The 22,536-nt window shown below is 34.7% G+C and overlaps 1 protein-coding gene across 3 annotated transcripts in view; it reads right to left on the bottom strand.

The window, feature by feature from the left end:
- Positions 1 to 658: 658 nt before the first annotated feature.
- The window catches only part of HSF2 (heat shock transcription factor 2), a 36,978-nt gene continuing 15,100 nt past the window's right edge, over positions 659 to 22,536 (bottom strand). Inside the window, exons 2-13 of one of the 3 annotated variants that reach the window (XM_081250811.1) lie at positions 21,636 to 21,744; positions 21,331 to 21,458; positions 20,351 to 20,475; positions 17,825 to 17,900; positions 14,494 to 14,555; positions 13,497 to 13,584; positions 11,817 to 11,965; positions 11,158 to 11,397; positions 10,399 to 10,504; positions 4,929 to 4,982; positions 2,108 to 2,189; positions 659 to 1,672 (exon numbers count right to left, since the gene is read on the bottom strand). In XM_081250811.1, coding sequence (XP_081106937.1) covers positions 1,380 to 1,672; positions 2,108 to 2,189; positions 4,929 to 4,982; positions 10,399 to 10,504; positions 11,158 to 11,397; positions 11,817 to 11,965; positions 13,497 to 13,584; positions 14,494 to 14,555; positions 17,825 to 17,900; positions 20,351 to 20,475; positions 21,331 to 21,458; positions 21,636 to 21,744 — 1,512 coding nt within the window. In that variant the 3' untranslated portion in view covers positions 659 to 1,379. The other 2 variants (XM_081250809.1, XM_081250810.1) reach the window with 2 other exon arrangements.

The raw sequence follows: 22,536 nt of genomic DNA, 5'->3' as shown, positions 1-22,536 counted from the left end.
AAGATCCCACTGTCAGAGCCAAGTATTTTAGGATCTGCTAAGGAAGGGTTTCTTATCCCTCTGTGCTACGCTTTATTTGAAATTTTACATCACAGTAAGAGAAGTTCCAAGATACTGAGACTATAACCAACAGGAAGGCCATCTTGGCAATTCCTCATTCAACTGCCCTAGAAAATATTCAGATACTAGCTCACTGCTTTCAGTCCTCTGCTTGAAGGTACAATTCTTCAAGTGATAGTGCCCTGGCCTTGCATTAAGTCTCTCTAATTCTTCTGAGCAAGTGTTCCAAAGGAAAGAAGTGATTTAACTGTTTCTCTTATCTTCTCTCAGGGCAAAAATTATAGGCCCTTGGCATCCAGTGATAATGTTCTTACCTAATTTGGGACAACTGGAAGCATACTTTTCTCAGTTCTTTATTAGCAACATAGAAAGCAAGCCAGCATAATTTTTAAATTTGGAGGCATTAAATTTCTTCCTTGTTGCAATACACAGTCTATCTTCTGAGATGAGGCACAAAGATCTTGGTATGACTCATATTAAGAATAGTGGCCAACAGACAAAGTTTACAGTTTAAGTCTGTCTACTTCCTATGAAAAGGAGAAACTGTCACATGGACGTCACCTACAAGTAAGACACATAACAGACACTAGTACGCAACATTCATTATATTTATTTTACTAAATATTATGCTTCAAAAAAACACAAACAAACCAGAAAACTTTTACTTAAAACTAGTCCAGCGAGGTGGATGGGCTGACGGCACCCACCCCCCTTCTATGTACATGGAGCTGCGACTGCATCAGACAGCAAGCACTCAAGTACACATTGCCTTTTCTGTTGGACATGAATGAGCTTCTCTGAACCAAGAGAGACAAATGAAGTTTTACAAGATACAGGCACTTTATGTTCCCAGTTTTATAAAGAAGTCAAGTGAAAAATACTTAATAAAAGCAACTGGAACAGAGAAAGCTTTAGGAGTTCTACCATTAGTTATAGTGACTTACACTCAATGCAAACAAGACAGCATCAACAAGTAAAACAAACAAACAAAAAGTTTAACTGGGGTTAATGAACATACATGTAAAAAACAAATCCAATTTGCTGTAATTGGAGAAAAATGGCCATTTGAATCCAACTTAAAGATATGCCAATACTGTGATTTAACGCATCAAATCTTATGTACCTACGTAGCTGAGTAACATTTGAAAGCTTTGCAAGAGTGTGTGGTTAGTGAGAAAAGCAAAAGGTGCTTTTGATTCCACAGTATCTGATTAAACGAAACAAAGCAATTTACAAAAAAAAAGTACCAAATGATACTTTAAAATAAATAGTTCATCATTTTGATGAATATATACACGTAGAGTCCACTTCTTGGGGATTTAGCTATCTAAAAGTGGCATATCACTATCCAGAGGTGCAGGAGCAAGTTCACATAAATAGAACAGTGTGGCTTCACTAGCTTCAGCTTCAGTCAATGGCTCCAGGCGAACAAGCTTACTTTGGGTTGGTTCTGGGTCCAAGCTGCTGTCCAGAAGCTCATCAACTTCTATGGGTTTATCTACAGAGGACATAACTTCTGATGATGCTGTACTCCCCTGTTCAACAGTAGAAGCAGGGTTCCCATCGAGGAATGCAAGAAGTGGAAAGGCAGTGTACTGTATAAGCTGCTTATCTATAACAAAGATAAGAAGACTGATCTTTTAACACCAGCTTATATAGAGTTCAAGCTATATGGTGGAAAAAACAGCAGCAGATGTGCATATGTGCAATCATTACCCTTATACAGCCAAACAAGAAATATCACACTTTGTGTCAGTAAATTTAAAAATGTACAAGTCAGAAAATGTATACTTTTATTCAACAATTAAGAACTGAGGGTTCTTTCAGTTCTCTTGAAGTTAAATAGGGGGGAAAAATGACAATCTTTAAGAACTATTACCTCACCAACTCAATTTCCTTTATATGCTGGAACCTCGATACGTTATGCATAGAACTGAGACGAATACAAATCTGTGTTCAATTGTTAAGCATGGCAAAACCTTCCTTGGCCCCCAGTTTCTACATAGAAATCTTTATTTAAAAAAACTAATACTACATTTACACCTACCTGTTTTGGGTTTAGATTTTCTTCCCTCTTCTGAAACTGGCTGAACTACATTGCTCTTGGTTTCTAATCCTTTATTCTCGGACTAAAAGAGAAAAAATAATATAGAAATACTTGTCTCATATTTTATATGTTCCTGAAAAATAGCAAAAAATTGGTACAGTATAAGAATATTGGTACACTCTCTGAAAGATATGGGAAAGGGGAGCATCAGGAAAGATGAACTAGGGAGAGAAAGAGATTTGAGTAGAGGTAGTGAAACTGGCTAAGAAAACTACTGCTGTCATCAGGTGGATGAAACAAAGAACCCGAACTAGGATGACACTAAGTACGAAAAGGAGGGAGCATTTCAACAGTAGAACAGACAGAATTTGACAAGAGTAGAAGATGGTAATGAATCAAAGATGGCTAGTTTCTAATTGCTAATGAAGAGATAATTCTTTAAACAATTAAATTCATTTTAAGCAGCTTTGATTTAAAACGTATTACACATTTCTTTTCACTCACAAACAGAATATTTAGCATAAGTGAACACGTTTACAGTAGCTCAGGATAACATCCTTCAAACTATTTATCTCTATATTTGGAAGCCTCAAAGTTGAGGTGGTGTTTCTTCATTTCCTTTTTTGGCTCTTTCAATTCTTTTCTGTCATTTAAATTGCTTCTTTCAACCACTGTCTTCTCTCCTTACATCTGATTGTAAGGGGATTAATCTTTAAATGTTAAGTTCTTCAGTGCTCTTTTCAACGATGTTCAAACTGAGGTGCTGAGGTTCACAATTTTTCCTGAATAGCTGTAAGTCCCAGATATCTGCACACTTGTAAATTATATATGATTTAACAAACATACTAATTACTATAATTTCCCTGATATTCATCACAAAATTAAGCAGTACAAGTTTCCAGGCTTCATAGATAATAATGACTCCAAGACATAATAAAAACTACTTAAACTTCCCCCAAAATTTACATTAAAATATTTCTCATTTAGCATTCACAATAAATAAACATTAATGAAATAATACCTTCTGTATTTTTCTACTTCCTAAAATAGGTATTTTCCAAGGATGCCACTGTTGTTATTCTAAAAGCATATGAGAACCAGGATGACAAATGGATTTCATCTCCCATACAAATTGTTGCTTATTAGTAGTGACCACTTAGACTGCTATAGTGAGGAGTATAAGGCATCCTGACTCATTAGTAAAGAGTGCTGTAATACATGTCACATAATACCTGTCAGGAGCAAGGGAATGACAGCTGATGTGTCAATTATTTAAAAACAATCTAGATTCTAAAACTATGATAAAGAAATCACTCTCAATTTTAATTTTTCTATACTACTATAGAGCAATATGTAAACTTGCTGTTAAACTACTATTTCTAAAAGCTTTTGGGAACAGGAGATGATTCAAGAATAGAGAACGACTCAATGTCTAACAATAAACAAACAGTACAGCACATTCACTAAATGAATGCATGATATGGGTTCATTCAACTTAAGGTCTAACATTCAATAATATATTTATTGAAAAACAGTACTGACGTGGTCCACAGATTTTTATAATATAAACCTAGCCAAACTATAGTCCAAATGCCAAATTCAGCATCCTGACTGTTTCTGAAAGTAAAGTTTTACAGAAGCACAGCCACACTCATTCTTTTATGTATTGTCTACGGCTGCTTTTGCACTACAATTGCAGTTGACTAGTTGTGACAGAGAACACCTGGCTTCATGCAAAACCAAAAATATTTAGTCTTCACAGAAAAAGTATGACAACCCCTGATATAAATCATCCAAATACTGAATGTATAATCGACCTTCTAGTTCAAAAATTCACAAATTCCTTCAACTTTAAGTTACCCAGGCTATAACTTTGAAAATGTAGAAAATGTGGTCAGGCCATCCTCACACATGACAATGGTCAGAAAAATTCCACCTCCTCACTCTAATACCTCATATTTATTCAATATGTGTTCATTTTTTACTATAAAGAACACGAATAAAAATTAAATTTTGATTCCATTAATCTAGAATTTGTACACATTTCAGGGGACCTGATTTACCTTTTTATTCAAAGAAAAACAGGGATTACAGAACAATTTGGTATAAATACAAGATAAATGAAGTATATACCTACTCAAGACAATAAGCTATACAATGAAACAGAATGGTTTCTAAATGTCTGCTCTAACACCTTCACATTGTTCTTATTACTCATTAAAAACCAGTTCTAAAGAATTTGTTAACATCTGCTAATCCCAACTGCAGGTACTATACATTTAAGAAAATAAAACAATTACTTAAAAAAAAAAGTCCAAAATCCATACTTCACTGTTTCAACTCACCTTACCTACAAACAGTATAAATCCCTGTGCTTTTACTGTACGCTAATAAAATGAAGGAACTTATTTTAAAATATGGGTACCCTTAAATTTTCAATAAAAAATGCTGAGAAGTTATTTATAGATGGAATAAGAATGTAAAATGAAGACACAGAACATGAAGAAATCATATTTTAATAATCATATTTTTTTTCAGTGATATACCTGAATATGCCAAATTTATTCAGTTTATCTCCCAGCACATTGAGGGCTGATTTCACACTGGTACTTAATAGCACAAGGCACAGAAGAACTGGGCAATGATTCACCCCATAACCAAAAGCTAATTTTTCATCTAGAATTTTATTATCTTGATCACATGTATTAGGTAAGAATATAAAATGCTTTTTGTAACTGGGAGTGATACTGCTCTCTCCTTAGTAGGACTTTTTTCAAATTCTTACAGCTACGGGTCCTGAGCAACACGAATTAAAACTTACTTTTGTATTATTGATGTAATCTGTGGGATTCATCTGCACAGAACTAGTGAAAAGCTGAAAGACCAAACAAGAAAGATGATAAGTTTAAAAAATATTTTAAAAAAATTAACTGTGTGTTCAAAATTTCTATACAGCCATGTTGGGTGAAGAGATGTAGCTCCTGCACTAGGAAGTTTCCATATAGTAAAACAAGGTTGGAAGAGAAAAGCAGGAAAGCGGAAAGAAAAACGAACAAAAGCAGAGCAAGCTAGCCCATGCATTAGCTGTTTTAAGAATTTCTATTCTATAAAGTAGTAGGGTAAATCACTTGAGACAAACAGTGGTTTTCCCCACCTCCCCTCTCCTTCATTTCCTTTATTTTTTCCTCCCTAAAAGCCTCTGGCCTTAAGTGGCACCCAGGGCTGAGTCCCTTGCCCTGACAAGAGCCTTCACTGACTACCTGCTAATTATGTGATAAATTTATAGAATCTGCTCTATGACAGTGGTTCCTAAATTACACCTCAAGTAGAGCCCTCTGACCAAATGGCTTAACTCCGTGTTGGTTCTTTTCACCTCACCTAGCAAGGGAAGGCATAAATGCAAAGACCACTGCCTACTGCTTACTGCACTCCTCAGACCAGCCACTTTACAAACATAACTTTTGTTTATGTCATAAGCTTCAAAGTCATCCAGTCCACAGGGATTTATTGAGCATCTAAGAAATAATTGACATCATGAAGAATACAAGATGAAGACACTATTCCTGCTCTCCAGGAGCTTACAATCTAAAAGGCAAAATAAGAATAACATCAAAATAGCAACATATGATCAGATACAATACAGTATTACAATAATAATGGATGGTGGGGCTCAAAAGTACTAAGGAGCTAAGAGAAAGGAAAACAGACAAACACACACACACCCCGTCCCTCAAATGAAACAAAAAGTCTTGATAAAACTATGTGACATGTAGTTCCTGGAGAATGGTTAAGACTTAGAAAGGAGAGGATGAAGGAGTACATTGTTACAGCATTAGCAACAACAGAGAGGAAGAAATGGTTGTGAGGTAAGTTCTACAAATAAGATGACAAGTCCAAATAATGCAGAAGTTCTGGGTTGAATAGTAAGTTATATACATAAGGTTCAAGAGGTAAGGCAAGGCTAATGAATGGACAGGACATTCTGTCAGCAATAAGAGACTTGGGAGTGGCCTGAGTAATGAAATATACTGACTAAAGCGTTTTAAGAGAATGAGCACACCAAATGGTTTGCAGGATAGAATGAAATGCAGAGAGGCTCCTCTACCCTCTCTAAACACTGATTCCTCTCCTTAAAGTTCCACATTCATTGTAGCCCTAAAAATATCCCCAGCTCTTCCTTTCATTAACTTTTCTTCCTTTCATAACATTTCCTCCTACTGATCCATGAAGAGGAAGAGACTCAGTTTCTTAAGAGTAGGTAACTATACATCACTGCCAATCTCTACCAGTTCAGCTTGTACTTGCCTCAGAGGTCTGACCAGATTTTGTCCCTATTGAGAGTGGCATCTGAGGAGGACCAGCAGTATAAACTCCTCACTCCTTCTTTGCCCCAATCCATCTACCCACTGACTCAGGGATACCTTTCATGTATTCCCAGCAGACGCATGGTCTGAAGTAGGAAAACAGATCATGTATGAGGAGCTGACACGGCTGAAATTCTAAGGTCGAGTCTCTCCTACTGATTCCACACTGGGTGACTTGTACTGAACTCTGCAGCAAGAACCCATGAGCTTCTCAGCATACTTATTACTCACACATGTTCTTACCATCTTTGCCATCTCAGAGAACAAGGCAACCTATGGGTAGATTTTTTATTTGTAACAATACCCCATATAATTCAAGGATGAAATAAACAATGAAGGTCTTAGATGAGAGACAACAGTGAAAATATTGGGTTGGCCCAGAAGTTCGTTTGGTTTTTCTGTAAGATGGCTCTAGTAGCACTTAGTTGTCTTTAACTTCATTTGAAACAATCTTGCTAGACTGTATTGTGACAGCTGTCATATCAACGTGCATTTAAAAAAAAAATTAAAATTGGTGAATTCTTACATAGTCATTTTAATATTGGAGATGGAAGAAAAAAAGCAACATTTACAGCATATTATGCTTCACTATTTCAAGAAAGGTAAAAACGCAACTGAAAGGCACAAAAAGATCTGTGCAGTGTATGGAGAAGGTGCTGTGACTGACTGAATGTGTCAAAGGTAGTTTGCAAAGTTTCGTGCTGGAGATTTCTCGCTGGATGATGCTCCACGGTTGGGTAGACCAGTTGAAGTTGATAGCGATCAAATTGAGACATTAATTAGAACAAGTAACATTATACCACGTGGCAGATAGCTGACACATTCAAAATACTCAAATTGAGCACTGAAAGTCACTATGAAGTTTGTTATGTTAATATATATGCTAATTGCTTAGAAGTTTGGGTTCCACATATGTTAAGTGAAAAAACCTTCTTGAACATATTTCTACATGCGATTCTCTACTTAAATGTAATGAAAACATTCCTTTTTAAAACAAATTGTGATGAAAAGTGGATACCATACAATAACGAAAAGTGGATACTGTACAATAATGTGGAACAGAAGAGATCGTGCGGCAAGTGAAATGAACCACCACCAACCACACCAAAGGCCTGTCTTCATCCAAAGGTGATGTTGTGTATGTAGTGGGATTGGAAGGGAGTCCTCTGTTATGAGCTCCTTCTGGAAAACGAAACGATTAATTCCAACAAGTACTGCTCCCAATTAGACCAACTGAAAGCAGCACTTGACAAAAAGCATCCGGAATTAGTCAACAGAAAATTCATAATCTTTCCATCAGGATAATGCAAGACCACATGTTTCTTTGATATCCAGGCAAAAACTGTTACAGCTTTGCTGGGAAGTTCGGATTCATCAGCCATATTCACCAGATACTGTACCTTCAGATTTCCATTTACTTCGATCTTTACAGAATTCTCTTAATGGAAAAATATTCAATTCCCTGGAAGACTGTAAAAGGCACCTGGAATAGTTCTTTGTTCAAAAAGATAAAAAGTTTTGGGAAGATGGAATTATGAAGGTGTATGAAAAATGGCAGAAGGTAGTGGAACAAAACGGTGAATACGTTGTTCAATAAAGTTCTTGGTGAAAATGAAAAATTGTCTTATTTTTACTTAAAAACCAAAGGCACTTTCTGGCCAACCCAATAGAAACTAGGGACGGTTTGTGAATGTTACTTTGGAAAATACACAGGCTTGGTGAACAAGGAGATAAAGAAACCAAGATTACTGTGATTACTATCTTGTGTGGGTAAACAGAATACTGATACCACTACAGAAAATAAAGCTTAAAAAGGTAGCTAGTTTAGAAAATAAACAAAGGTTTGGTGTTAAACACAAATAATTTAAGGCAAGATCTAACTGATGATCCTAAAGGCATGGAATTAGAATTCAAGCAAAGGTTACTTTAAAAAATATTAAGAGCTGGAGAAATACATTTGAGAGCAATCCTACAAGCCAAAATCCCACCAGAGAGGCAGGATAGAAAAAAGAGAGGTAGGAAAAAACAGGATAAAAGTCTGGGAACCTTGGGGAATATCCACAAGTAGAAGACAGCAAGAAAAAGAAAAGCTCTTAGAGGAAACAGAATGGTTAGGGAGATAGGAAGAGAACAAAGAGGTCCAGTGCCTTTAAAATCAACAGGAAAAGTTCTACAGTAGAAAATCAATACTGTTAAATAGTAATAGTGTTAATTACTTATAATCCTTACAAAAGCCCTTCATGTCAGGCATCAGCCATATTTAACAGATGGGGAAACTGAGTAAGAGAGGTTAACTTTCCCAAATTAATAACTTAGCTAGTAAGTAACATGAGCCAAAAATGGAACCCAAATCTGTCTGATTCAAAACAAACCTCCTTCCACTAGCCCAGTGGCCTAATTTGGAGGAAGAAAAAAAAAAAAAAAAAGCTGCAGGCTACTTACAGTGGATATACCAAGACACAGGCTAAATTTAGCACAGGCTAAATAAGCAAGACAATCCAGGGTTTCAAAAGAAATATAGAGTGAAAAAAAAAGTAATGAATACAGCCACTCATTTCTACAGTTTTGTAGTAAAAGGATTAGAGAAGCAGAATGGTAAATGAGCAGAGCAACACATCAAAATGGAGATGATCTGTACCCACTGAAGGCAGTTGGAAAAGATCAAGGATAGAGAGAGAAAAACAGAGAGGTGGGGGGGCAGGTGTACAAACTGGCTTTAAAAAGGAAGTACTTCCTCTAAGAAGAAAGGATATGAGATTCCACAGCTGATGAGAGTACCAGGGCAAGGTGAATTATGCTCTGTGAATAGGGAAGTGTTAGCTGGATAAGGTCGTGAGGACAAAAGAACGTGATAACTGTTCCAAAGTTAAATTAAAATGACCTACTTGAAGACTGTGAGGATTTGTAGAGTCAGAATTACAGGATTTTATTTCCTTCGTAAGTGATCTAAGGGAGAGATATTCTAAAAGGTCTCTGGATTCAGACTGGGGACAAAGACTGATAGAATCAAGAAGGGCTGTCAAGTTACTGTTAAACAAGTCCAAATAGGTCATTAACATGGATGTTGAATTCATTTAAGAGAGTAACATGGAAAGGAAATCTTCAAAGAAGGTGAAATCCATCCTGTGAGGCACTGATGATTTAGGAAAAATAATAGTCATGTGACACTGACAAACTGTAGAATCTTCTGATGTGAGAGAAGTTGTATTTTAAGGAAAAAATGCAAAACAAAGAACAACAAAACTTTTCAAGTAAAAGAACACAACAGAAAATGTTCACAACAGGAAATGGAAATAGGGAAAAGAACAAGATTCATCTGGATGAGACCAGGCCACACAGAAAGCTTTAGGTAAGAGAGAGAGGAGCGGTAGGAACAAGAGAAAAGAGACCAAGGTTAGTACCAGAAACGATAGACAAGGATTCAAAGTCCAGACAACATAGGAATCAAGTTCATATAGGTGGTGGTGAGAACTGGAATAGGGGAATCTTAGGACTCAATACAAAAAATTTTTAAATATGATAACATATAATACATTTGACTGAAAAACATTAATTCCCAAAGTATTAAGAAGTGCCTCCATGCTGTTTTTATACTATTTCCACTGATTTCTATTCAATGACAATTTACTCTAGAGCAAAACATAACACAGCAACAAGTCCAGACAAGACCTGGATTTAATAGTACTGTTCAACAGAGTTGATATGTTGTTACACAGGGATTAACTGAACTTCTACTCAGAGACGAATAGTGATCACCCTCCTTCACTTTCCTGAACCCATCTGTTCATTCTAATAAACAAAACCATTCATTTAAAAAAATAAACTGCAAAAACAGTGTAGAATTCAAGAATATGATGCATTGATTTATAAATAGTATACATAAATACACAAACTGCCGGTACAACAAAGAATATTCAAAGTACCTACATCGACCAGGAGATCTGGGTCTATGCTAAACTGTCTTCCTGACAGCATGGCTTGGAAGTCCTCTAAACTGCAATCAATACTGTCAAGATAATCCAACAGCTCAACCCTAAGGAAAAAAGATTTTAAAAAAATCGAATATTAGGTTTCCTTGCTTTTATGTTTAAAATCACACTGCAGTCTAGCTAAGCAAAACATTCCTAGCAATTGCTGAATCCTTACAATTCTTAACCTTAAGAGATCCTATTCAGTATTTAGGATTCAAAAAAACTTGGTTAATTGAGAACCCACAGCCTTTATACAAAACTTTAGTATTTAAAGAAAAAAGGTTCTGCAATAACCCAGTCTGATTTATCTTTTTCCTCTATACTATAAATTATAAAATGTTTAACCTCTTACTATTGGTTATTGCTACTAACTTCTAGTTTTCTTTTGCTATAAAGTAAGTTCCTTCATAGAGATTGTATTATTCCACAGTCCTGATAAAAACACAAATACACACAATCACACACACTTTTAAGACATTCAAAAACAAGTATTTCATTACAGAAATCTGAGGAATTGACAAGAAGATCCCAAGACTGCTCTTGGGATAATTAAATCTTTCTCAAAATACCATTTGCAGAGCTCAGCACTAACCAGAACAGAAAGGTTGACTACATAGGTTCATAACCTGAAAGGAAAATCATTCAAAGAGAAAAAGAACATGTGAAGTAAACAAAGAAAGCATATAAATTTAGACAATCTTTACATGAGACTCACTTTCCCAAAAGATTGATGTTATCATTTAAAATGGAATCCATCATGGTCACAGGATCTTCTGTGGTCAGACTAGATGAGCCATTTAGCTGGACGGCACTAGACATGAGAGGGCTGGTGCCATCACTGCCTGAACTTGGGGATTCTCTGGCTGGTTCACTCTGATCTCCACTCTGAATGACAGGTGCATATTCATCTTCATTGTCATCTTCAACAATGACAATATCAGGGTACTGGCTACAGCTAGATCAGCAATATGAGAAGTAACCAATTACATTCTCAGACTAATTCAATAAATTCACCCTATCCAGTCACTCTCCATGGAAACTCTCTCCCCAAACCGCCTGTCAAAAGGCTTTTCTTGGGTGTGTAGTTTAATGAAAAATATTGATACTTCATACAATATAAGACCACAAAGAATCAATTAAAGGTCTTTAACTCCAAACTTTAATAATAAGAATGAATTCTCATTACTTTTTGCTGGGAGTCTTTTCGCTGGAGGGAGGGGGGTTATGTGCTTGAATAATTTGGCTTAATTTTTCAGTTCAATAATTAAAATATGAGTCAGATATTAGTTTATCAAAGAATAAAGTAGTTTTAAATTTAGATCTCTGATAAAAAACGAGTAATACTTTCAAAATTTTATTTCACAATCTGCTTACTTGGAGGGATCAGATATAACATCCTCATTAGTTTCTGGAATAACTGGGATATTTTCTTCTTCTGCATTATCATCAGTAACGTCATAAATAATGATATCATCTGAAATCCGCTCCCTTGGCTTTAAACCTTCAGTCCTACTGTGTGGAACCTAAAAAATCAGGTAGAAAATATATCAAAAAACTGAAATTATTTTGACTACCAAACAACATATCATTTAAAAAATGTTAACTGGGCACTGAGATACGATGGTAAGCAAAACAGATATGTTTTCTGCCCTTATGGGACTTATACACTAAATTGGTATTAGAAGTACCAATTTACAGAGGTATGAGATGTATTAGCTGCATGCTACTTAACTATTTCTTTTACTGTAAGGGACCTTAAAGATGACACGCCTCAGAATATTTCTATGAAAAGATCTTCAAATTTTAAAGCATTTTTTATACCCAAAGAGTAAAAAAGTCTTAGGACTTCAGCAGAAATCTCAAACATAACCAGATGGCCACTGGGCTGATGGGGATTATTTCATCTCAAGCTACTCTGTTTGACGCCATGTTTTATTCTTACTCATTAAATGGTTTCTTTAATAGGGGGAAAAAACACTTCAACTATTCCACAGCCAAATGTCAGTCTGGCATTTTAGCAATTATTATTTTTTTAAATTCAGCTACAGCTATATTCAGACCATGGATACATTAATAAAGAAACATTCAATTCTCCAAAGCAAACTAAAGTCATTATTATAATAGAAAATTCTATCAATTTCAACTCTAGATAATATAGAGGCAAAAGATGCAAATCAAGTTAAATTAAGAAATCTTCACCCATTTACATGAGTCTTCAATCCTAAAAACAGGTATGCTTGATTATTTAAACAGTGGGAAGAGGAACCAGATGTCAGGTTAACTCTGACTTGCCTGAGAACAAAAATCTCAATACTTTAATAATAAATCTAAAGCAGTATTTAGAATTCTAAGATTTGAAAGTAACAATGATAATCAGATATTAAAAGAAGTCTGGAATCAACTAATTACCTCTGGGTATAAGTCTGACAATTTACCCAGAGAGCTTGTGAAAAAATGAAGGTAAACAACAATATTTTTTGAAATTGCTACAGTAAAAGAGTCTAGGTCTATACACATTTATAATAAAAGTTGGAAACAACTTAAAATAACCAATGGACAAGTGCATAATTACATTATCATAATATTCAATTAGTCTCATATAGTAGTTAAGATCAACTAAATCTCTGTTTAATAAATCTCAAAAGCAAGACCAAGTGGAAGAGGCCACACTGCAAAATGATATGTACAAAATAATATCATTTATATAAAGCTTAGACATATGCAAAATAATACCAAATACTATTCATGGATTCACACATCAAATAGCCATGGGAATGATATATACTACTTCAAGATAGTGATTTATCTCTGGGTGACAGGGGAGACTGGAGAGGGAGAGAAAAATGAACTTGAGAACAGGCAACTGAGACAACTATATTTGTAATAGTTTATTTCTTAAAATAATCTAAAGCAAATGATAAAAAATGTCATGATTTTTAAAAGCTGGAGGATGAACAGTTAGATTATTCACTAAACTTTTTCAAATGCATGACATAATGCTGTAATAAAATTTAGTTTGAGATAATAAATATAAAACAGAATTTTAAAAATTACTTTATGATGGTGATTATCAGCTGGTTCTTTTACTATGTGCTGAAACAAATTCTTCTTTTGAGCTCCATTAGTGTTTAGAAGTAGAGGTCTGAAAATCAGAAGATATACATGAAGTTCAGTGAGCAAACATACATGGAGTTTAAATTGCTTCTAATAATTTAGCCACATATAAACACACTCACTTTAATAATGAATAAAAAATTTCAGTACACAAGAAACTCTTAAAAACGATTACCTTTTTGGAGGGGTATGCAGGATGAGTGTATCTACGGCTTTTATTTCTCCATTCTTCTGTGTTATCTTTGTTATAATAAACACTATAAATTACTCTCCCCAAATATACTTCATTGCTGACTGAACTATATAACTCTTTATGGTACTTACATAGTAAAAAGTAGGTAATATCACAAAGACTCAGTGGAAGTAGAGTTAATTCTACAGCATAAGCTGTAAGTATAACCAAGCTCTGCTAAAATCTTTTACCTTACAAGATAATCTTTTTCTCCTTCTAACTATTCCTTTGTCCACTGTTTTCCTTATGTTTTAATTGTGACAAAGGTAGTTACTGACATTTATGGGTATCACAACCCATGGTCAATGTACAGGTTTTTAAAGACCCTTGTGAGTGGATTAAACATGAGATATCAAGTAAAAAATTTTTATGCTTTTTTCAGCATGTATCCTCTTTTTAAGAGTTTCTCTCACTGAGGCCTTCTAATGCTACAATAATTTGCTAATGTGAATGAAAGATGAACTCTTTATAAACCGTATGTATGTAAAATGACCATTTAGGCTATCCTAATCTCTCAAAAACAGCAACATGACAATAGTAGGAAACACCACCACTCTTGAAATGTTAGAAGTATAATTTAACAAGGGAGGACTGTTCATCTGGGACAACACGCATATACTCAGTAAATGTAGACCATTCATGATTAAATTCTAACATGTTTCGTTGTCTATAGATAGGTCAAAATGTATTATCATAAAATCTTACCTTTTACGTTTTAAACTCACAAGTTGGTTATTCTGAACCAATGTAACAATAAACTGGACAATCTAAAAGGAAAATATAAATAAGAAATATTCCATCATAGATTCTTAATTCTTTAGTCTATATTATAAGTCTTATAAAATTAATGCAGGTACTGTATGTCCTCTATTCTAAGTCACATAATTTCTCACATATTACATTTTAAATTTGGATGCATCTTACAATGATATTTAAAGAAATATACCAGCATCCAGGCAGAAGAACAACCTGTGATAAAGTTGCTGCTACCTAAGATGTAGAGGTACGTAGGACATCCATTTACTCATTATCTATCTATATATCTAGCTTCCTACCCACCCATCCACCTATTTATCTATCAAATATTCAGTTCAATTATTTGTCTTGATGATAAGTACCAAGCATGCCTGGATACAGATCCCTATTTTTACTTAAAATTCTTTCAAGAAGATTATGATGCAGAAAAGAAAACTGATGTCTGACAGATATTTTTCTTATATCAGGTAATACAATTAGAGGCAAAAGAAACTGCCAACTCTCTCAGAATAGATCTTAGTATTTTCAAGTTAGAAAAAGTTTATTGGCTAACTCTAGAAAAATTATTATTGAGACACTGAACATCTGTCAAAGCTTCCTGCTGACAATCACGGGAAGCTGATTTAATCTTCAAAGTCTGATTAAATTTAGAAAAAGACTATTAAACAGATCAAGACATGCAAACAATCCTTCATATTTTATGATAGTGTTTCTTAAAGTGTGGTCCATGGACCAGCAGCACTGGCCTAGGAGCTTTTTAGACATGCAAATTCTCTGCCTCACTCCAGAACTGCTGAATCTTAAATTCTGAGGATGAGGTCCAGCAACATGTGTTGTTTAGCAAGACCTCCAGGTGATACTGATGTGAATGCGAGAACCACTGGTTTAGGGTATGCCTTGAAATTATACTGCCTAAAGGAGTTAAAAAAGTAAACTATTAAAAGCAGTATAGGGGCTTCCCTGGTGGCGCAGTGATTAAGAATACGCCTGCCAATGCAGGGGACACGGGTTCGAGCCCTGGTCCAGGAAGATCCCACATGCCACAGAGCAACAAAGCCCGTGCGCTGCAACTACCGAGCCTGCGTTCTAGAGCCCACGAGCCACAACTACTGAGCCCACATGTCACAATTACTGAAGCCTGTGTGCCTAGAGCCCGTGCTCCACAAGAGAAGCCACCGCAATGAGAAGCCTGAGCACCACAACAAAGAGTGGCCACCGCTCGCCACAACTAGAGAAAGCCGCGTGCAGCAATGAACACCCAAAGATATATAAATATTTTAAAAAAATTTATTTAAAAAAAAAGCAGCAGTATATCACTGAGATGTTATGAATAAAGGCCAAGTGACTGATGACTATTTAGACTCCACAGAAGAGTTCCTTGTACAAGCTTTATGAAATATAATTACGTAATTAAAACAGAGAATTGTCCATTGAAAATACACACTGTACAGTTTTAATATTGTACATTCTCCCCCCAAACGAGGCTACTAAATGGTTTGCCTTACAATCAGTATTAACTTTGCCATGGAGAAAAATATAGACATTTTAGTTGAAGAGTTAGACAGCATTAGAGTCTATGAAAAGGTTAGCCACTAAATTGCTTATTCAAAAGAAAATGCTGACAGCTGATGAAAAGACAACATTTAACCTTAAAGATATCTATGAAATAGTCCAATTACTTTTGTTAATTTATAAAAAAGTGTTAGGGAAAATTCGTAAAACATTAGTTGGCTGAATTTACAAGAACATGAATCTCTGGCTAAATTTCTCCTGAAATTTGCTGTGTATTTTAGTTCTCTTTTGACACTTTGGCATTATGTTGTAGAGTTCGTTTCCTGAAGGAGAAAATGAGGCATTTAACATTTTCATCATTGGACTTCTTTAGCTGACAAGTTCTATAACAGACACCTCCCATATATTATTCCAATTAATCCAAGGCCAAACAGTAAATGGCAGAATTAGAAACAAATTCCAGGAATAGAGAAAAAATTATCACCTGTCATCATGCATTATGTAAACTCCCTAACCCCACTAAAACACATAGAATCAAACTCAAATTTGAGCAGAAAGAACGTTAGCTTTCATGAAAAACTGAAATGTTAAATAAGTATTTTACCAACTATCCTTGCTTTCAAGAAAAAAACCCCAACAAATTATGGAGTATTGTGAGTTGGTATTTAACCAAAACATTGTTTTCTGAAAAAGATTAACAGATTTTAAAAATAAAGCACAGGTTAACATACACCTATCATTTAAAATCAGGTATTCTTAAACAGGGCTTCAAGTTGGAATCAACTATGGAAGTTTTAAAAATACATGTACTTGGACTAAACACTTAAAGTTGAATCCTACATTCAACCTTCACTTGCATACTTATTTCTAAAAATCAGTATACCTATTTTGACTATGGGCCAAAGGCTACAGCTACCATTCATCTCTGTGTTCCAAGTCTGCTCCACTACACCCATATCCTTTCAGTCATAACACTATTTTTAGCTAACGGCCTCTGACTAGGAACAAACTGAAGCTCTCCCACCCTCCCTCCCCTGATAAAACCTGTTGCTTAAACTTAGTCCAGTTTACTCATGAGCAAAAAATAGCTGCCTTAATTACTTTTATGTTTCACCTCTTATTAACATATGAAAGCTGATATGAGAAGATTAAATCACAAGGACACAATTGCAGCAGAGAGATTTTCTGTTCCCCCAGTAATTTTCAGCTCATATACTAAAATCTAGGATTTATTTTACAACACTACATTAACTGCTTTTCTGCACATACTAATAGTGGCATACACTTATAACTCATTTTTTTGAACACATAATTTGATCCGACTGATTTGAAAATATTAGTCACTTACCTTCCAAGACCATATCTATGCCTTTTAGAATAAAAAATAGTAAGACAAAAAACAAAAAAAAATCCCACAGTAAAGCTATGTCTTTTATACAAAATGGTAAGAAATTGGTAGTATATTGATTATACTCCTAAGAATGAAGTATAATAAAGTTGTTATATCAGGCAAAAAAATTTTACTAAAAGCTAATGAAACATTATCTGGAAGTATGGAATGATTACATTTAGCTAATAAGAAATTTTTTTATTACAAAGAATATGTAACACTTGGCTTAATTTGTTTGATTTCATAGTTTTACTTCTGTGTACCCAATACATAAGAAACAAAGATCAATTACTGACTACTCAATAGAGATTCCTGGGGGGGTCACAAATGGTACTCATTAAACAAATGCAGATTACAGTCACAGAGAAAAAAGCTTACCTTTCGAATAACTTGTTGCTGTTGTGCATGTTTTGCTCGTAATTCTGACACCTCCTTCCAAAGGGACTCATTCTCACTATGTTATCATTTATGAAAAATAAAAATAAAAAAATTCAGTCAGATAAGCCAGACCTCAATATCTTTAATTAAGAACACCAGACTTGAACTAGTTTTTACTATATATCTTTATGAGACTAGGAAAACTTTGGTTCAATTACACAGAATGGCAACTAATCTTGACACAACTCCAGAATCCTTCCTTCATAACTATAGTACCTCTTTCTTCATAACTGTAGTATCTTCTACTCATGGAAATGTATGCACGAAAACTTAAGATTTATGCTTACATCCATACATAGTAGGCCATTTACTCCTCTGACAATCTGCTTCATTACTTCTTGTTTAAAAAATAAGCTAACTTTTCAACTACAGCTACCATGTGAATTCAGGACTTGTGCTTAGGAAACAATTCTTAAAGGGGAAATGACATTTACCCAACACTTGCTATGCCAGGCACTATTCTAAACATTTTATGTGTATTACTTAAACTTCTCTAAAAATCTGTCAAGAAAGGAATTATCTCTATTTTATAGATGAGGAGACTGAGACTCAGAGAACTGAGAAGACTTACCCAAGATCACACACACAATTTGATAAGTATTGATGTCGAGCTGAAGTCTATAAGATTCTAAAACTGTCTAAAGATGTCTCAAACACAAGCATATAAATGTTCGTTTTTTTTAAAGCATATTAAAAAATGTGTTTTTTTAAAAGCATATCTAAATACATGACAAACCAATTATATGCCGAGCAGTAATAGTTTTTTTTTCTTCATTCACCATCTTCCATTGAAATTGCAGTTATTAAATGTTAGCAGCAATGATAATTTTGAGAAGGCCTGAAAGATAATTCCTCTATTAAATGCTCTAATTTTTGCTCTTTTGTTAATTTACACAAAAGCCATCTTCCTCAATCCAAACTATTACAAAAGGGACTGAATTTAAATATAGAGGGCACAGAAAATAAGATTTTGATACTTACTGAATAACTACTGTACTTTTTCTGACTCAGAAATATAAAGATACTGTCATCTGCCTACTAAAGATAAGTAGGAGAATGGTTACCACTAAGACTTACAGGATGAATTTGGGATCCCACTCCTTAAAAGCTAAATCTGAGATTCAAGGAACTAGGTCAAAGGGCACTTCAACAGACACAAGGTACATAGAGTAAACCAACATAAGTGCTTAAATAAAACATGCAAAACGAGCAAGCTTCAAATTAAGGATTATTTAAAAAGAGAATCAAAGTCCAAGGTTACTCTCAATGAAGATACTTGAGTTAAGAATAGCTAAACTAACGTCCCACAATTGAAATGGGACAGACAATACATAAAATAACTACTCTTAAGCCCTTGGCGCCTATTTACTATAAGAGAATTCCAACTACTTACTAAGAAGAGTAATACAGGTCTACTCTATACACAAGTTGTTACTGTGGCATTAGGATAAAGGTGCCAAAAATTTAGTAATACAGAATACAGCACTTTTCTGTAGATAAAAGGTTTGAATATCACTTTCCCAAGTCTATGTAAAGTAAGTATCAAGTAGGACAAGTCTCTAGTGTCCTTTTTTCCCTATTTTTTGTGTCCTATTTTTTGCTAAAAGATAGGCCACATAGAAAATGTCCTAAGAAACTTCTATAAAAGAAAGGATAGGTAACGTATGTGGTATTTTTTTTTTTTTTTTTTTTTTTTTTTTTTTTTTTTTTTTTTTGTGGTACGCGGGCCTCTCACTGCTGTGGCCTCTCCCGCTGCGGAGCACAGGCTCCGGACGCGCAGGCCCAGCGGCCATGGCTCACGGGCCCAGCCGCTCCGCGGCATGCGGGATCTTCCCGGACCGGGGCACGAACCCGCGTCCCCTGCACCGGCAGGCGGACTCTCAACCACTGCGCCACCAGGGAAGCCCAGTGGTATTTTTTTTAAGATTTTTTTATGTGGACTAATTTTAAAGTCTTTATCAATCTGTTACAATATTGCTTCTGTTTTTTAATGTTTCTTGGCCATGAGGCATGTGGAATCTTAGCTCCCCAACCAGGGATCAAACCCACACCGCTGGCATTGGAAGGTGAAGTCTTAACCACTGGGTCCACTGGGTCCAGAGAAGTCCCTGTAGTATGGCTTGTGGTCCTCATATGTGTGTAAACATATGAAAGTCAACCTAAGTAGAATCATAGTTTCCTACACCAACTTAATGATCTATTATTTCATCAGTAACACTTGTGTATCAAATCGTTTTGACTGACAAGGTTTATATATTCTTTCAACCCCATCATGAAAATACAATATTGGGGTAAAGTTTATGACTACAAATTAAAAATAAAGGGAATCAATACTTAAGAAAAAGGCTTTTGATCTTGGCTTCAACAATGTAATCTAGGTACTTAAAGCACCAACCTCCAAACCTCAACACACACACATACACACCAACCCCCATATTAGGATTATATTTGGAAATAATACTTTACCTTTTTAATTCAGAAAGCCTGGACTCAATAGTTTCTTGTTTTATTTGAACCTTCTGAGCACTACTTATAATTTTTGTTAAATCTTCCTGACGAATTTTATTTTCTTCTGGTTTCGCAGATGAAACCTTTCAAAAAGTAAATGTAGGAAATTAAACAAATACTAAACACCTTGATTATAATTCAAAACTTCCCTGTTATAAGACGTTTTTGTAGCCTGTCCAGGAAGTGAGATTTAGTTCCAAAAGCCCAGGAAAAGAATAGACTTCATAGCTCAAAGAGAGAATAAGGAATAATCAGTTTATTTATTTATTTTTAATGTGGAAAAGTTTCCATGAGCAGGAGCAACTTAAGGGCTTTTTTTTTTGTTTTCATTTCCTTCTGTCAAATTCCCTGTAATTTCCCCAAGCCTATTTATTATTGCATTCCACTTTTAATTAAATTTATGCAGAATAGTTGCACGCTAAGACCATGTTCTTTCATGGCCCACTACCCTTTTACCGCCCCTCACCCCACCTTGTGAATTTAGTCAAAATATCTTATTTCAGCAAAATATATCATCCATTCAAAAATGTATTATTAAATTCCTACTATATATAAGGACTCATTCTGAGCACTAGATATTCAGCAGTGAACTAAAGAAAAAGGCCCTCCAGACAGCTGACTTTCTAGTAGGAACTTATGTTTTTTAAGCTAAATTATAAGGAGTGAGCCATCACAATATAGATGACTCCTTATCCTAAGTCAGAATGTAAACATTTCCTTTCCTCTAAAAAGTGTTTAAAGACTGAGCCCTCCATACAGTTGAGCACAGAGGAAAAAAAAAATAAAGGGCAAAATAATGAAAGCTTTATTAGTCTAAGTTGTCCCAACAAGAAAACCTGTGTATTTCAGTACCTTCTTAATTTCAACAAATGAAATATGTCTTGGCCAAGTATACTACATGTTAATGCCCTAATTAAATCATGTTAACAATAGCTCACCTTCCTTTTAATGTTCTCCAACAAGTCATCCTGGCCTTGTTTGAAGTAAGGATGCTGAAATTCAACAGGACCATCTCGTTCTTGCTTCACAATTCCAGAGTCAATATGTACTACTTTACGAAAACCATCTGAAAAAGATTCAAAATTCAGATTTTGAATAAAATTTTAAATAGACAAAAGTAAAAACTTTAAAAATCAATGGTGCTTCTATGGAATATATATTTTTCCTTTATCATCCTAATGGGGGAAATGGTTTAATCAGTGACTGATGACAGTACTCCAATTAAACTGCTATCCATACTCACACATATTCAGTTGCCTCACAAAACTTGCCATGTTATTGTGCTTGAAATATTTGGGAAGAATTTCTTTTGCAAATCTTTGTTCATCCAAAACCAGAAAACTTTGGCCATTCTGAAAAAAATTGAAAACGTCAATTAGTTAAGATCCTCTGAAATTAGGTGATACATATGAACCCCAAAACTTGGCAGTCCTTCCATGACACCTTCAGACCATCATTTTATTCCTGTTAATATCAGCAAAAACAAACTGCAATTAAATTACAAATTTCAATTAAGCTCCAAACTGCAATTAAACTTTTTGATGTCAATCTCAAAAGTTTAGGAGTATGTATCAAACCAAAAGCTGCATCAAACTTTATAGTTAAATATTAGAAAGATTTCCATTCTTCTAATCAAAAACAAATAAAATACAGTATGTAGCTAGTATAATTACTTAACAATGTTTTAAAGCGAAAGCAATTAAGACAAAAATAAGACAAAATTTGAAAGAAAGTCATATTTTATCAATAAACATAATTATATCTTTGTACAATCAACTGAAAAACCACAAGAGAATTCAGTAAGATATCTAGCTACTAATTAACACGCTAATAACGAAAGGTCAGAAAGAAAAATTTTTTAAAATCCCATTTACCACTGCAACAAAAAGAATAAAATACATAGGAATAAACCTACCTAAGGAGACAAAAGACCTGTACTCTGAAAACTGTAAGACACTGATGAAAGAAATCAAAGATGACACAGATGAAAAGGTATAACATATTCTTGAATTGGAAGAATCAATATTTCAAAACGACTATACTACCCAAGGCAATCTACAGATTCAATGCAATCCCTATCAAATTACCAATGGCATTATTCACAGAACTAGAACAAAAAAATCTTAAAATCTGTATGGAGACCC

This window comes from Mesoplodon bidens (genome assembly GCF_964165515.1).
Source record: "Mesoplodon bidens genome assembly, chromosome: 12".
Lineage (NCBI taxonomy): Eukaryota > Metazoa > Chordata > Mammalia > Artiodactyla > Ziphiidae > Mesoplodon > Mesoplodon bidens.
This window is presented reverse-complemented; position numbering and strand designations above follow the sequence as displayed.